Below are 16,366 nucleotides of genomic sequence, written 5' to 3'. Positions count from 1 at the left end.
AGAAATCACCTGCACTTTAACCAATTACAACTGTAAAAGGGTGTAGAAATCAAACGATACAATGCACAAGTATCTATCGTTCTTGCAAAAATGTTTTACATTTTTCTTTATACATATACATACAAACATACATACTTTTATTTTAAATAAAGTTAAGTTAAGACTGTGAAATTATTTATATATATAATCTATAGTCCAAGTCATTTAATATTCCCAGTGTTTTGTTGTTATGTTGATGTGAAACGTGTCCTGACGTCACCAAGAATGCGGATGCCTGTGATTGGTCAGTTTCACTGCGCTTTTGTGCTGTTGTCAGTGCTGCAGAGTGCCGTGGAAGTTCACTAAAAAGATACACCGATCACTATGACCACCTGTGCAATTTTATGCAATCCCATACAGTGACTCTCCCATAAATTCTACTTTTAAAAGGTTAGAGCTTTTAGGTTAAAAATGACAGAAAGGCGTTAATTTTACTATGTGTTTATTATTGAGGTCAAAGTGGGTAGGGGAGTCGTACTGGAGTGCATTTTAAGAAGACGTGGTTCTAATGTTTTGCCACCATATTTAAAACGATGAGGTAATTTCTCTAAATAATATAAATCTGTTTTCACGTGTGTTGTTTTTGTTTCCTCTGTGTATTGTTCCAAATAAATATGGATTTTGGATCAATTCTGGATACATAAAAAATTTGTTGGTAGGAAAATGAACACAAACGTACAGAAACATATTTGATGCAGTATTGCATCAGTGGGCAACAGAAAGGCGTAGATTTCCTACATAATAACATAATTTTAGGTAATTTCACATCCACAAATCTAAAAGGACAGCCTATAGACCTCTAATTGTTTTTGAATTAATGAATTAATTGAATTGATCAAATTAAAAAATATAACTGTTCGGACTGTTAGCAACTGTTTTCTTTGTTGTAAATAAAGCTTTGTGGGGGAAAAAAGCACTGCGGAAGAGGAAAAGGAAAATCGCTATGGAAGTTGCTAGATTGTTCAACCGAATTAACAAGGAAGGTAACTCGGCTGATTCATCTGGTTTTCAGATATCGCAGTTTTAACACTTTTATTTTCGCGTAATTTTGCGTTTGCAATAATGTTATTCTGAACTGAAATCACGTAGCATGTTATGTGTAAGCTAACAGTGTTACAAGCTAGTGTTAACAAGATAAAAATCAGTTATTTCAAGCGCATGGTAAATTTCTGTCCATAGCGAACTCAATATCTAGCCAGTTACAAGTGTGGCACTAATGTATAATTAGAATTTATCATGCTTGTGTGTTGTTTTTTTCTTTGCTTCAGATAAACGCGACTTGTTACGTAACGTTCACGTGTAAAGGGGTGGTACACCGTCGGTGGGGCTACAGCTGCTGTTGCTAAACGACGGAAGAAGAAGAAGAAGAAGTCTCCTTGATTTCCATCTGTTTTTGTTGACAAAAACGACACCAGCATATAACATTCGCAACCACGTCGCTTGTTTCAAGACTACTTCGAGCTGACGGTGAAAATAGGTACGACTCGCGAGTTTGCGGAAATAGCCGAAGTAAGATCGTATATTACATAAAGGGGGCTTACGTCGTAACGACACCATTAACATTTGCTAGCTTGTTAACGCTTTGTGCCCACAGCACTGGCCTCTCTTCCTTGGTTTTTGCTAACGGATTGAGTTCATTTTCAAGAAAAAGGAATATTGCAAACGCTGGTTTTGACAAGCCCTTTGTTGAAACATGCGCTTTTTAATGTTTGAAAGTAACGCCTTTCTTAAAGAACTATACAGAGTTGAATTCTCACAAGATTAAGTAAAAACAGAAATAATTAGAAAATAATAAATAATTAGAAATAATTAGAGAAATAATTAGAATGTGACCTTGAATTGCAACAGTATCAGTAGAGCAGAACAGTATAATGGTGCATTATACTCGCACTATATAGGCTTCAGTCTTTGCATGAACAAAGCTAGACCAGTTTACAAACTGGCATTGCAATCAACTGCAGAATATTGTATTGGGATTTGTCGGCCTCATAGGGTTATTAGATACTGTACACTTATGATCATTTCCCAACTTCACAATTGTGTTTTATGTGTAAATTCTGAAATGAATATTTCATTGTGTGTTGTATATTCTGCACAGTGTTAACACAGGACAGGGGCAATAGACACCCAGATCATGGCCACAGTGGATTACCCAGTGAACCCACACAGGGACTCACTTTACTGGGATGAAACGGAGTGCTTAAACTACTATGGAATGTTGTCTCTCCATGAGGTTTTTGAAATAGTTGGTTCTCAGCTGACAAAGACTGACATCGAAGTGCTGTCATTCCTTGTGGATGAAACCTATTCTGCCCCGCACCCACTTGATCCAGCAGGATGGACAGTTGACCCCCATGAGGGTGATCCAGATGACTCGGGAGTTTCCCCTAGTCCTGCACTGCTGAAGACTTGGAGGCGTTTAAAGCCTCAGGGCTCCCAGCATTCCTTAGTGCCCTCTTATAAGCCCAAGAGTGGTCTTGAGCTATTGCTAAAACTGGAGAGGTGTGGCTACATCAGTGATGGCAACCTGGAGCCACTATTGCAATTACTTAGAGTCCTCACCCGTCACGATCTGATGCTCTTAGTGTCCCACAAGAGAAGAAGGGCAGGTGAGAATGACTCAAAGAACGGCTTATCAGATGTTAAAATGAAGTTGACTGCTGTGATTGCTGCTTCTTTGTGTAATGTCCTGCTGAACTGTCCTAGCCTAATATTTATTATCTGTCTTTTTATGCTTTTCAGTTTCTCCAGAGAGAATTGGACAAAGGTATGGAATAGAGGACAGAGAGATGGTGTGCTTCTCTGGAGTACGACATACCTGTAGACATACGGAAATACCTCTTCCATCTTTCACACAGCAATTGAGAACTGGTGAGTGCGCTGGAGTATAGTACGTAGTAGTATAAGTATAGTATTGTGGGCTGATGTTTCTGGAAACTTTTTATTTTTTACGTTCTACAATACGCTCAATGTTGGTACCAGTTTTGACCTAATTTAGTTTTTCCTTATTCACTAGTGCTACTATGTATGTGTCCTATGTTTTACCCCATGTGAAAATGATGCACTCTGTTACAGAATTGTGTGTAATTTTGGTTCCTGCTTGCATACCCAGTGCTTGTGGTAAACCTATGGGGAATATAGGGTTGTTTGGATCATATATAAAAATTATTAGATAAACATGGAATATTTAACAGAAATAGAATTGAAAGGAACAGCACTAACAGCAGTTTTACTTAGATAAACCTTTATGTCCTGCCCTCCCAATTTGTCAAACTAATTTCATACTACTTCGTTTCAGGTATTTACCCTCCTATGCCTGTGCCATCTGCAAGGAGGAGAAGGAAGAAGAGGGGAAATGGCTGGAGCCGCAAGTCCAAGAAAACAAGCAGACCGGGCCGGCCACTGTCTCCATCTCCACCCCCACCACCACCCCCACCACCACATAAAGTGTCCTGTGGTAAGTGCTGCCCCAGCATGCTTTACTGGTATCTCATTTGGCATTTCAACACTTGCCAGTACTGCCTTCATCCTCTTTTTTCTTCTTACAGATTATTTCCCATCTTTTTATTAACCTCATATGCATCATATTCAACCATCACCATATTCCCTATTTTAACTCCTTAATTTTTATATTGTTCATCTATGCTGAACTGCAGCTTGAGTTAAGGAGTTTGCATAGCAAAAATGTTTTGAAGGTTTTTTTTTTTTCTTGTTAATTTGTTTGTTTATAATAATCTCCCTACAGAAGTAAACCGAAACCTTGCACACTCAGTCCATTGTGTTTTTAGTTCCTTTTAGAAATTAGTTTCCAAGTAACAATTCAGCTGTGTTCCTTTTACCGGTCAGGGAATAGAAAAGTATAAAGCAGAAATAAGGTTTGACATACTAACACTCTTCAGAAGAACCAGACCAATTACTTTAATTAAGTTAATATTAGTCTGCACCTGACAATACACCAGCAACATCAGCAGTGTTACTAGCAGGCAAGCATAGCGGAAGAGATACAAAGCCCTTGAACTGCCTTGCACAAAATAAAGTTGAAGGAAACTTTTGCCCGATCTAGTGATAGTTGTTTTTTTTAATTCAAGGATCACATTCACTCAAGGATGGTGGAGATATCACTTGGGTATCAAATCCATCTCTCCTGCATAGGCTGAGATGGTGGAATTTTATGATTCAATCTAGTAAAAGGTTTTTTTTTTTCAAGTATCTGTGCCAGATTTCTTTTAGTGATGTTAGAACTAAGTTTTGATTTAACAATTCAATTTGAGTGTCTTATCCCACTAGAAATTTACAATCTTCTCCCCGTTTGGAACAGTTGATGCTGACTTCACATCTTAAACACATAAAAATTCAAGAGCCCTGTCTGATTTACTACTTCAGCAAAATATGTTCAGAAGTCAATTCAACCATTCTATAAAGAAATAACGCATGGAATCAGTTGACTGGCATTTTCCTTATTACTCAAGCTGTTCACATGGTATGTTCATTGTCACCTTCTGCTATGTTTATACTTGCAATGTCTCCTTAGCTGTAACATCAACATCAGGAAGATTTTGTTGTCTTATCAGTTTTTTCACATCTGGTTGTTCTTTACTTTCTTTACCTCTCATTTCACCTATTCTCTAACCTTATGGACTATGTTCAGGTGCTGTTTCTGATAAGGGGGCAGACTGGTAGGTTGTCTCCTGTCCTTTTTTCATGAAATACTGAAAGACATTGTCTAGACACCACTAAATGCAGTTTTTCTTCTGTTTTGGCCAACTTAATACAAAGTCGTCACAAGACGCAGCAATCAGATCTTGCATATCTTCCGGAATAATATTCAAAACAATCTAACACATCTGGAAAGCTGCATTAGTATTCCATTATCCAGTGTCCCGATCTACATTTCAACAGTTGCTTGTCTTATAATGAATTAATGCTAGTTTCTCTCAGCACAAAAACATTGAGTTGACACTAATATCAGTAGCTCTTGTGTGAAGTCTGATTAGTCATTCATGCTGACCTTCGCAAACATTATGAAAGTCCACCAATCTCTATTGATCAGAAATACTTATGAAAAGAAGGACCTGATGATTTTAAAGTGATTAAAAATAAATAAATAACAATGAAGACAGAGCTTCTTAGCCATATAGAATAAGTGATGTCTGTGCCTATGAACATGCTGCTGTCTTGACTCCACATTTGATTCCACCAGGTTGACTCAGGATTGTGACTCAGATCGAGTAACCTAAGACACAGTGGATCATGGAAACAGAGGGGGAGACTGAGGAACAAAACAAAAAAAGTCCCTCCACTCTGTCCATACATACTGCAGTGTGCGTGATCAACTCAGTCATGTGCTCTCTCACAAGTCTTTGCCGATGCCTAAGGTAAAAGCAGCTCTCCCCCTTTGTTACAACAGGGGTTGGTGCTGCCACTTTGCTCTGTATTCGATGCTTATGTATAATGATGTAGCTGCCCTCTACCCTATGCCCCTCAGGAAACTTAATTTGCTCTCAGAAAAAAACAATCCTGTTATGTTCTGTAGTGTTATGCACTGTGGATGAGAAAGCATTCTTTTTGAGATTCCAAATTCATCTATTTCTGAAAAAGATTGTTGGTGTCAGTGTTTCACAGAGCTGAGCCCTCAGCAGTAAGCCTCAAATACCTACCGAAAATCTTAAGCTGATAGTAAAGGCAATTGTGCAAAAATAACATTCTTTGAAAAACTCAGACATTCTGTTATCATTCCCTGCAGATGATAACCCTAGTGAATTTAACAGTATTTCACAAATATGGCCAATGTTGTGCTACTTTGTCTTGGCAGAGCTGTATCTGATTATGTGTCTTTTGTCATAACGGTACACATATGACCAAAAACTCACCAGTTTTTTTTTTTACCCAGTAAGAATTTGATAGAAACAAAATGTAATTTCATAGTTTGTATTGTTTTATATTATACAGAAACAGTTATTTTAAATACGCCTGATATAAAAACAAAACTGTCTGCTTAATATTTCTGAAGATGATAACCCTTAAAATAAGCAGCAAGTTCTAAATACTCCATTGTCTTACCTTCCAATAAGAATGTTACCTGTTCTCAAATGTTTTATATTTTTCCCACTGTCTTACTATGTTCACATTACAGGGTAGAGTTTGCCAATGACATCACATACAATCAGCTGTGCTCAAAGTTCAGACTTTGCTCAAAGTTGCGTGGTGGGACAGAATTTGAAACTGGTCTTGATAACATAGACACCACCAACAGCACCAAAGAAATGGTATGTTCTGCAAAAAAACAAGGAGATGATATTTGATCCTTGTTTGTTTTAATATTAAACTAATAGTTTAGATGTAGGAGTTGTTGAGGGCACTGAATTGATACACTGAAGAACTTCATCTGAAAGCCCAGTGTACAACCCGTAAAGACAAAAAGGTTGGACATGTTTGTGAAAGTGTATCACTGTACCTGGGGGGGGGGAATGTTGGGCCTCTCTTTCCCCTTATGCTGTCTTTATAGTGATGCTTGTTAACTTCTGCCTTAAGTTTCAGTCAACATCTGGCTAAATAGAACTTTATCCAAGCCAGCTCTGGAGACCGAAGATTTAAAGATAATAATTAGGTGCAGATTCTCATCATCTCAAGAACCGGCTCTGTGTTCAGTTTTAAAAAAAATCTAAAATGGCTGCCGTCAGACACCTGTTAAATTCATGTGTAACCTTTATTCAAGCAGTTCTGAGGAAAATATCCCAACAGTTCTCTGCTGAAGGAAACACCTGCTGTATCCTATCTCTGTGCCCATTTAAGCTGTGGGTGTGGGTTTGTCAAGAGGGAACAGAGATAGATAGGGCAGTTCAGTCCAATGCTGGCCCCTAGCATTCAGACAGACTTCAAATAATCTTTCTTGTCATGATTCAGCTTTCAGATTATTCTCAGAAGTGTCTCAACTACATTGTGCCAATGACAGCTACTAGTACAAATGCCCATAAGGTGTTTGTACCTTCAGCTCAGTAGTGGGTTTGTATTATCTAAATGGGGTGCTTGTAAAAATCCTGACTTCATTTATTGGTGAAAATAAGGGTAAAGGAATTGGTTAAGGTAGGAGTAGTACCACAGATCCCACTAAGATGCTACCATGTTATATTGTAGATCTGCAATTAAATCATTTCTGAGCTGAATATCAATAGCAGCTGTTTCCCTGACTTCATTACACATTAGAGGAATGAGTGCTGTGCCATGCCTGCTTAATGTTGGAAAACAAAAAAAACCAGTCAACAGATATCCAACCCAATGTGCTTCTCTCTTTCTCTTTCTCTCCCTTCTCTTGTGTTTGCAGTTCTAAACAGACCCCATCCTGTGTGTCAGGAAAACAGTATCCTCACACACAATGACAGTGAGAGAACGAACACAAAATGCTCAAACCACGCAAAATGGTACAGTGAAATGTGTTTGTGGTCTATGGGGAAAGAGAGTTTTTTTTCTACCTGTCTCTCAGTACCCCCTAACTCTACACTCTCTTGTTGAGTCGTTCAGCAGAAAAACGGATCGATAGAGTTGAAGCTCTCTGCCAAGTGACTCCTCATAAATGGGTACTTAAACTTATTTTTCTTTTTTTTTTCTTTTTTTTTTGGGTGGGGTGAGATGGAGGAAGCCAAATGCGTTTGGTGTTTAAAGTGAGAAAATGAAAGCTGTGATTCCTAATGTCCTGTCTAAGTGGATGTCTCTGTGTCTGATGAAGCGTGAAGTGCTCTGTAACCCTAACAAAATGACTATCGCTGTGTTCCTGTGGTTTTTAAATGGCCTTCTCCTTAGTGCCACTATCTCTACCTCCATCCTTCTCAGTATGAAATGGGAAGACTGAAATGGAGACAGACTATAAATACAGTAATTGCATGAAGGGCATGTGTTTATCATAGTCGCATCCCCTCTCACAGAAAGGATCAAAAAGGTCAAACTGCACTTAACATAAGAACTTTATATCTCCTACTGACTATATATCAATGGTGTAAAATAACTAAAATTACATACTGTTGCACAAAAAGGTATGTCAACCCTTTGACCTTTTCTGTATTAAAAATTCTGTTATTTGAATCTTCAAAAAACACGTAACCAATAGTTTTGTCTATCTTCAGTTAATCATTCAGTCATGCACAGTGAAAGTTTTGAGAGCTTTTTCCAGTTACATCAAGGGGTTCACATACTTCCACCAGTACAGCCAATGTTTTAAAGTGCATTCAGTAATGACACAAGATGAGAATTTTGCATGATTAGCTTCATCACATTGTGTAAACTTGAAAATCACATTTTCTGATTAATTAATGCAGAACAGGGCTAATTCTAAAGCGTTCACAAATACTTGTCACTGTACCTATTTAGATATTTGAAACCCTGTGATAGTCTAACCTTCAGACTACTGAAATGGTTAAGCACATCCCCTCATTGATGCTGAAAGATTTGATATTTACAGTGACACTTAAGACATTTTTATGTTTTATTATTTTTCAATATTGACTAACAGTGGATGCATTTTGAACATATTGACAAAAATGAATTATAATCAAAGTACACACTTCTAGGGACTGCCTTACCTTTTCATAGGCACAGTGGGCATAGTGTGTTTCTTATGCCAGATGTAAGGGACAGAAATCTCAGTTTTGATTTTGTCAGGCCTTTCGCCTGTCGGGCCCTTCGTCTATTTTATTCATTCATTGCCATTGTTTTTTTTTGTTTGTTTTTGTTTGTTTTTTTCTACCCTATAATGACCTTTTACTGCACCTTTTCAAGGATTGTGTGCACAGTGACTCTCAACTGAGCTATGGGGCTCTGCCCTTTCCATAGGCCTTCCCATTGTCTTTGTTGCACCCAGCAGTCAATATGTAAGTATGGCCCTATCTAAGCAAATTAGTACTGTTGTTTTTTTGTTTGTTTTTTTGACTGACTGCATTCCACTGAGAAGAATTATTGCGTTGGAACTTTTTTCTTTTGTACAGTTTGCGTGACTGGTTGGTATCAAAAAGTATCAATCAGAAACATGCATATTGTTTGCGGTGTGCCTTTATTTTAATGGCGCTGCTCTTGACCAGAAATAGACTTGGAGAACATTGGCAGTCCGCTGTTAATCAATGTTGTAAACAATTAAAACATAACAAAAGAGTGAATGCTTGATATAGAAACCTTGAGGCTTGTAATATTTTTTCCCCAACCCAATGTACTGTAAGAACATATTGTATTAATTCTGTGTCATCAGTGGATTGATCTAAAACAAATGTGATTACAAATAATTATTAAGACACTGTGATAGAAGCAGGGTTTAATAATTGCTCTAATTAGTGATGTATTATGAACTTTGTGTTATTTTCTTTTTGTGTAATTACCAAATTGTCAATTGAAAAATCTCCGATTGCAAAGGTTTCTCATTTGGATCCAATTTCCGCCTCTGCATATTTTAAACATTTGTTAAACATTGTTAATCCAGTTCTCTGTTTTCATAGTAATCTAATTACAGCCTTATAAAGCATGAATGCAAACGTTGATGTTTAGTTATCACTCTCCTGCAAATGTTAAGAGATGCAAAATCAATGGCATAATTCAACATTTGCATTTCTAATGTTGGCATTTTCTAAACGGGATCCCTCTTGAGTCTAGCATTACCCCAAAGCCCCAGAGCAAGATATCGTTGATGGAGGGTAGACATAAATCTTGACTTGAAAGTTGTACCATTTATTATATACCATATAGTTAACCAGACAGAAGCCTTTTCAAATGTTACAAGTCCTTGGTGCTGTCATCATGTATGGTCTTTTGTATTATACCTAAGACTTTGGTCATTGCTTTCCCATCAGAACAAAACATGACTCTGGGGCAAAGAAGACACATATTCCACTATGTGATAATTACTTATCAAAAAGGTTTTCCCTAAGATTTAAACATTACACATTAAATTTTTACTGACACATAATTACAAATATAATAATTTAGTTTTTTTTTATATTTAATAATTATTTACAAATTAAAATGTCACCTAATAAGTTTGGAGAGTATCAAATAGGTTTTGGTGAGACTGGATTTTGAATTCAGAGAGTTGCAAAAATGGTTTCTGCACAGCTTTTCAAGAAGACATTGACAAGTGTTTCTAGAGATGTGGATGTCACTGGTAGATAATGCTGTTTACCTCAACTAAAGGAGTTTGAGTGGGAGATGGATTTTTGTTGCAGCAAAAGTCATCCGCAGCTGGTTTCCACTTGAAGCTCTGGAATAATGACATGGGAGACGATCTCAGCGGTGCTCTTGCTCAGTACAGTATGTATCCTCTGATCTTTCTCGCTGTGCTGTTGCATGACCGCCAGTCCTGTTATTGCGGAACACTGGAACTATTTTCAGCATTATTTTAATCAGAATGAATCTGGTGTTATCATAACACAATGGGGGGAAAAAAAGGCCACTTCAGGGATTGACGCTAAATTACCTTCATTACTCCCACCAAGATATTTGCTAAGGGGGAACATTTAATTTCAGCAGGTTATTACATGATCGCCATAGCCACAATTTATGTAGATCCATGCTGGGTTCTGCTCTGGAAATTCACAACCATCCGTTGCTGCTAATTACTAAAAGTGATATAGTTTATAGCTGACAGTAACATGTAATCGAATATCCTGGGAAGAAAAGCACCTGCGCTCCTGCTTCAAATGCATAATGTTTTTCTCAGCTCTCCAAAATGTCATTGTCACTTTCACCAAAACGAATTTCTTTCAGCAGTATTGAGCATATAAAGGCACATTTAGCATAGCTGGGTTTGGATAGCTTCAGCCAATATGTTTGCTCTTTCGTCAGGCCCATATCAAAACAAATATCCTCAAGTATCTACTATGTAATTTCCAGTCACTAGTCAGCCTATATGGTAACAGTCCCTTTTTTTTCTGTTTTGGACTCTGTGCTCTTGAACTCCTTGTTTAAACCACTGCGTAATGTAATTCTCATGAGGCACATGAACTACGTGAGTTAACTATTTTGTCTTGTTTTCTCTTTCCTTTGTTTTGACTTCATAATCCCTTCCTTTCTGACTTGATTTCCCAAACATTTCTCCCTTTTTTCACCCTTGTCTTTTATTTTAATCTTTCCTCATTGTATCTTTGCTTTTTTCTTAATTTTTTTCTGTCCCCTTTCCTTGCCATTACTTCACCCCTAACTCTCACCTTCACCCATTTTGCCACCACTGCTCTCTCCTCCGTCTTCCTTTATCAGATATCCGTCTTCGTGTCCGAGCTGAATACCTGGAGCATGAGTCGGCACTCCGTAACGGTGTCTCCTCGGACAAAAGGCAGCCCTTGGAACGACAGTTTGAATTGTTCAGCCAAGCCAACTCACTACTGCGAGCTAGAGACCTGGGTTCTATCGTCTGCGACATCAAGTTCACAGAACTGGACAACCTTGATGCCTTCTGGAGTGACTACCTTAGCGGGGCTCTGCTCGAGGCTCTAAAAGGAGTGTTCATCACCGATTCCCTGAGGACGGCAGCAGGCTCAGAGGGTGTCCGCCTCCTGATCAGCGTGGACCAAGATGACTATGAGGAGGGCCGACGGCTCCTGAGAGCCAAAAAAATGCGGTCATCCAGCAATGGTGCGTGCACAGAGACTTACTGGGCTGTTTAGGCTAATGGCTTTTGGGGTTTGTAATATTAACAATGAAGAAAGGATTGGTAGAGATTGCTTTTGAAAGTTAGGGTTACGTTCAAATTTGAAGCCCTTTTCCTTTTGTAGTTGCAATCGATGTGATAACCACTAGATGGCAACACTTACCATTGGTTGTGCTCAAAAGACATGCCTTATATTTTCAGAACTCTTTTTTTGGTTTGTTTTTGTTAATGAGTAATTGATCAATGTGCTTTTCCTTTGGATTCATGCACAAGTGCTAAGACACCAGGATGATGGAGGATATCAAGGTTTTTCTTATTCTCAATAAGAACAGGAGCAGGCCATGCCTGTGCCACAAGATCAAGTGATAAGCCCTTCATAACATTCTAAATTTTAAATTATAAATAAAGGAAATACGCCTGGCATGCCACAGATTGTGCCAAAAGTGACAATATAGTGTTAAACACATCCAAATGCTTATGCTCAAGGTTAAAAGTACATGGAAACCATGCCACCATTGCCAAATAGAATGTAGACCGAAACTTATTTAGCATTTATAAATTTCTGCATAACCTCTGGCCATTTCAATTCCAACGTGGACTTTGAAATTTGAAAGCACAGACTGTTACGTCCCAAGAATAATTGTAACATTAATTAAAGCAAATGTAAAATGCGCAATGTGCAAAGAAAAGTTTCTGTTCTTTAAAAAAGAAGTGATAGAGTTGAGCACAAATGGAAAAGTGAGCTGCTGTCAGCACAGATTGACCTTTGGTCTAACTTTGGAAAGCCTAGTCCACACATATACACTTAGATAACAGACACTGGCATTCTTAGCCCTCTGTACCATGATAACCCAGCTTGTGATTGCCATGGCCAGTGAATACGGCAGTTGCCAGTAGATGACAGCAGTGATTAGAACTAGGCCTCAGCAGACCATGGAAGATTCATCATCACAAGCTTGTCAACAGTAGCCCGGATAATGCAATGGTGGCTTGTGTCCGGGCTTCCAGCTAGGCCACGGCAAGTACTTCTCTCTGCGAGTAAAGCATAGGACAGTGCGTCGGTCAATAGAAGTGATGTTGGGGAGATCAAAATCAAAAGTGCACATCCCAGCTCCACTCAGCCTGCTATGTAGGCCCAGTAGAGTGGCTCACGGACAGCTGTCTACTCACCCTGCTGGAACTAATGCCTGGACTTCACTCGTAGAAGACGATCAATAAGGCCCCTCACTCTTAAGTCCTTTCATACAGCCACGACTTAAGCAAGCAGACTTGCTACTGTCTGAACTACAGGGTTTTGTGGTTCTGGGCATAGGGGGGGGACAATGGACATACTTCAACGTTTACTTATTGGTTAAAATAATTAGTTTATATATGTGTGTGTGTTTGTATTGTTTATATGAGGAAAAAAATTGACTTATCCAGGGGAACAGTTTTGTTATGACAATTTGATTTAGGCAGTTTTTTTTTTTAATCTTTATATATTCAGAGTTATTTCTGGTGAATAATAAAGATTTGATGGCTTAAAGTTGTATGTTCACATTGTTATTGGCTTGTTTTTATAATAAAACAATATTGTATTATTAACAAAAAAAGCTACGATTTTAATGTTACCTGCTAGTGTCATGCGAGAAAAGTAGCATCTTAACATTACATTTTTTTAAAATGATTGTCCTACTTGCATTTCCCATAAAGTGTCCGGCCTACACTGAATTTTTCCATATCAAAGAGGTGAGCTGTTAAACACTCATCAAACTTACACTGACCGTGTATTTTATTTTTGTATGATATTTTTGTAAATTTGACAGAAGAAAAGTACAATTGCCAACATAAGCCTACTTCTACCCATCATAGTGTACATGTATGTGTTTTTTCACCTCTTGTATGGTGTTCTAAAAATACTTTGAATGTCTGTTTCACTTTTTTATTTTTTATTTTTTTAAGTCCTTGTCACAGTTTTCCAATGTGTCATTATTCCCGGTCTTCACCCTCCATACCTGTATTAGGGGGAGTGTGCCCTCTCCTTCCCGTGGAATGGTCTGAAGAGGTCCCTCAAATGCAGGTCACCACGGATCAAATCCTTAATTATTTCTCCTTGCTCTTAGCTGTCAGTGTGATGAAACCCAAGAATGGTCTGTGCTTGAAAGAGCTTATCAAACTGCCCACCCTTACGATATGTTTTTTTTTTCTCGTATGTGCCATTCACGTAATTTAAGGAGTAATTGCTGTGGACGTAATGCTACAGCGCTGCTGTACTCATGTTTGGTTGAATGGCATAAATGTATGGTCCTCAAACTAAACCTCAATTTAAACATTTACACTTACCATTTTTGAAATTAAAAGGTAAAAACAATATTTAGGCCCCTAATATTCTATAATTATATATTTTTAAGATTGCACCTAATTGTTACAAATAATCAGTTGGTAAGGCAGTCGTCCAAGAACCACAGGGTCGGTGGTTCTATCCCTGGTCCCGGCCATGCCAAATGAACATGCGCACAATTATCCGCTGTGGCGACCCTGAACTCCCGGATAGGCCGAAAGGACAAAACAAAAATTAACATCCATATTTTAGTGAAACAATACTGCATTGTTCTAGATCTGGGGACTGATGTTTAAGGATTCTCACCATGCCAAAATTTATACATATGTAATACCTATTAAAAATAACATTTAGACTTTGAAATATCTTTATAGCCCTCTTCAGACAATATGACTTATTACAGTTTGAATGCAGATTTGAGATTGCGTACTGCTTTGGCTTTTTAAAAGTAAACACACACTCTTCAGTCTATTCATGGGAAAAAAAAACATTTTAGGGTGTTTTGGGGTTTCAAAATCAGTAGTTATATCAGTTAGGAATGGTGAGTCAGCAGACCGATGCAGTATCTAGCTTTTATTGTAACAAATGATTTGTTAAATGCAAGTTTTGATTCTCTATGTTAGAAGGTGAGGTCTAATCTCTGGACCACCTTGGACAAAATTAAATCCTCTGATGTGGACCAACATGCTTCAAAGACAAATAAATGATGTGTATGTCGGCTAAAGGCCACTCTGAAGAGCCACTTTACTTAACGCAGAAATCTAAGGAAGCGCTCTGTGATTCGAGGTTAGGTCATATTATAGAGCGATATGCAATTTAGAGATGTTAAATGTACCTCAATACAATTCAAGCAACAGCCAGCACATCAGATAATGAGCTCATTACATTTAGTATTTCATCTACCTAGATTATTATCAATTTGTATTTTAACTGATTCTCTTAAAATCAAACTTATGGGCTTGTTAAAACCTTTGCATCTTTCTGCCAAGTGGAAGAAACACTTAGAAAAGAGTGGATTTATTAGTTAATGATTGCATTTTAGACTATTTTTATTTATTTACAGTATTTATTGATAATTATACAAATGTATTTGTTTAATTCATTCTTCAAACTGAAGCCATCACTGCTATGCAACAAACCTAAATTCACAGTAATTTTTACACCTTTTAAATCCATTCATGTTGACTATTCTTTAAATATTGGAAATTCTTAAAGATAACTTATGTTGAGTTCATTATTTTGATTACAACCACCTTTTCAAATTGCTACTGAGTGTAAAAATCAAGTAGTATTATTCACGTTTTATCATGGAGAACAGTAACCAGGGCCAACCCTCTGGGAGAAAACCAGATAGGGCCATTTCTACCCTGTTCAGAGTATGCCTCGCTTGATGGCCTGCTAAACTGCCCCAGGCCTGCCATGGGGAAAACTGAGATTTTTTTTGAAAGCACAGTTTTCACCACGCCCAGCCTTAAAGGTAGACCAGCGATGTGATGCCCACAGGGGAGACCAAGGCGCGTTTTATGAGAAGTCTGCAAAACTATTGAGGTTTAACTCTAAGGATTCTGCCATATACAGTGCATCCAGAAAGTATTCACTATTATGTTGCAGCTTTATTCCAAAATGAATCATTATTTTCCTCAAAATTCTACAAACAATACCCCATAATGACAACCTGAAAGAAGCTTGTTGGAAATCTTTGCAAATTGATTAAAAATGAAAAATATAACATGTACCTAAGTATTCACAGCCTTTGCCATGACACTCAAAATTGAGCTCTGATGCATCCTGTTTACACTGATAATCTTTGTGTTGTTTCTACAACTTGGACATGATTTGGAAAGCATACACCTGTCTATATAAAGTCCCACAGTTAACAGTGCATGTCAGAGCACAAACCAAGCCGTGAAGTCCAAGGAATTGTGTGAAGACCTCAGAGACAGGATTGTATGGAAGCATACAGGGAAGGGTACAGAAAAATAATTTCAGCTTTGAAGGTCCCAATGAGCACAGTGGACTCAATCATCTATAAATGGAAGAAGTTTGGAACCACCAGGACTCTTCCTAGAGCGGGCCGTACAGCCAAACTGAGCGATCAAGAGAGACGGGCCTTAGTCAGGGAGGTGACTGAGAACCTGATGGTCACTCTGAACTTTCCAGAAGAACAACCATCTCTGCAGCACTCCACCAAGCAGGCCTGTATGGTGTAGTGGCCAGACGGAAACCACTCCTCAGTAAAAGTCACATGACAGCATGCCCGAACAGCTCTCAGACCATGAGAAACCAAATTCTCTGGTCTGATGAAACAAAGATTGAATTCATTGGTCTGAATGCCAAGTGTCTTGTCTGGAGGAAACCAGGCACCGCTCACCACCTGTCCAAAACCA

General features: G+C 38.2%; 1 protein-coding gene across 3 annotated transcripts; it reads left to right on the top strand.

The window, feature by feature from the left end:
• Positions 1 to 888: 888 nt before the first annotated feature.
• Positions 889 to 13,568, top strand: dedd1 (death effector domain-containing 1). Of its 3 annotated transcripts, none has more exons than XM_067509528.1 (6): positions 889 to 1,022; positions 1,308 to 1,516; positions 2,138 to 2,648; positions 2,782 to 2,910; positions 3,338 to 3,496; positions 11,269 to 13,568. In XM_067509528.1, exons 3-6 carry the CDS (start codon positions 2,174 to 2,176, stop codon positions 11,673 to 11,675), a joined length of 1,170 nt encoding a protein of 389 aa, XP_067365629.1. In that variant the 5' UTR covers positions 889 to 1,022; positions 1,308 to 1,516; positions 2,138 to 2,173; the 3' UTR covers positions 11,676 to 13,568. The 3 variants fall into 3 exon arrangements, with proteins under 3 accessions (XP_067365629.1, XP_067365631.1, XP_067365630.1); XM_067509529.1 differs by lacking the exon at positions 889 to 1,022 and adding an exon at positions 1,072 to 1,200; XM_067509530.1 differs by lacking the exon at positions 1,308 to 1,516 and having other exon boundaries at positions 947 to 1,022.
• The last annotated feature ends 2,798 nt before the right edge of the window (positions 13,569 to 16,366 follow it).

This window comes from Channa argus, chromosome 7 (assembly GCF_033026475.1).
Source record: "Channa argus isolate prfri chromosome 7, Channa argus male v1.0, whole genome shotgun sequence".
Taxonomy (NCBI): domain Eukaryota; kingdom Metazoa; phylum Chordata; class Actinopteri; order Anabantiformes; family Channidae; genus Channa; species Channa argus.
This window is presented reverse-complemented; position numbering and strand designations above follow the sequence as displayed.

Bases quoted from the DNA above. Each gene is read 5' to 3' on its own strand.
- dedd1 (XM_067509528.1), top strand. From the start codon at position 2,174: ATGGCCACAGTGGATTACCCAGTGAACCCACACAGGGACTCACTTTAC. The intron at 2,649-2,781 runs GTGAGAATGACT...TATGCTTTTCAG, and splicing joins CCACAAGAGAAGAAGGGCAG to TTTCTCCAGAGAGAATTGGA. The intron at 2,911-3,337 runs GTGAGTGCGCTG...ACTTCGTTTCAG, and splicing joins CACACAGCAATTGAGAACTG to GTATTTACCCTCCTATGCCT.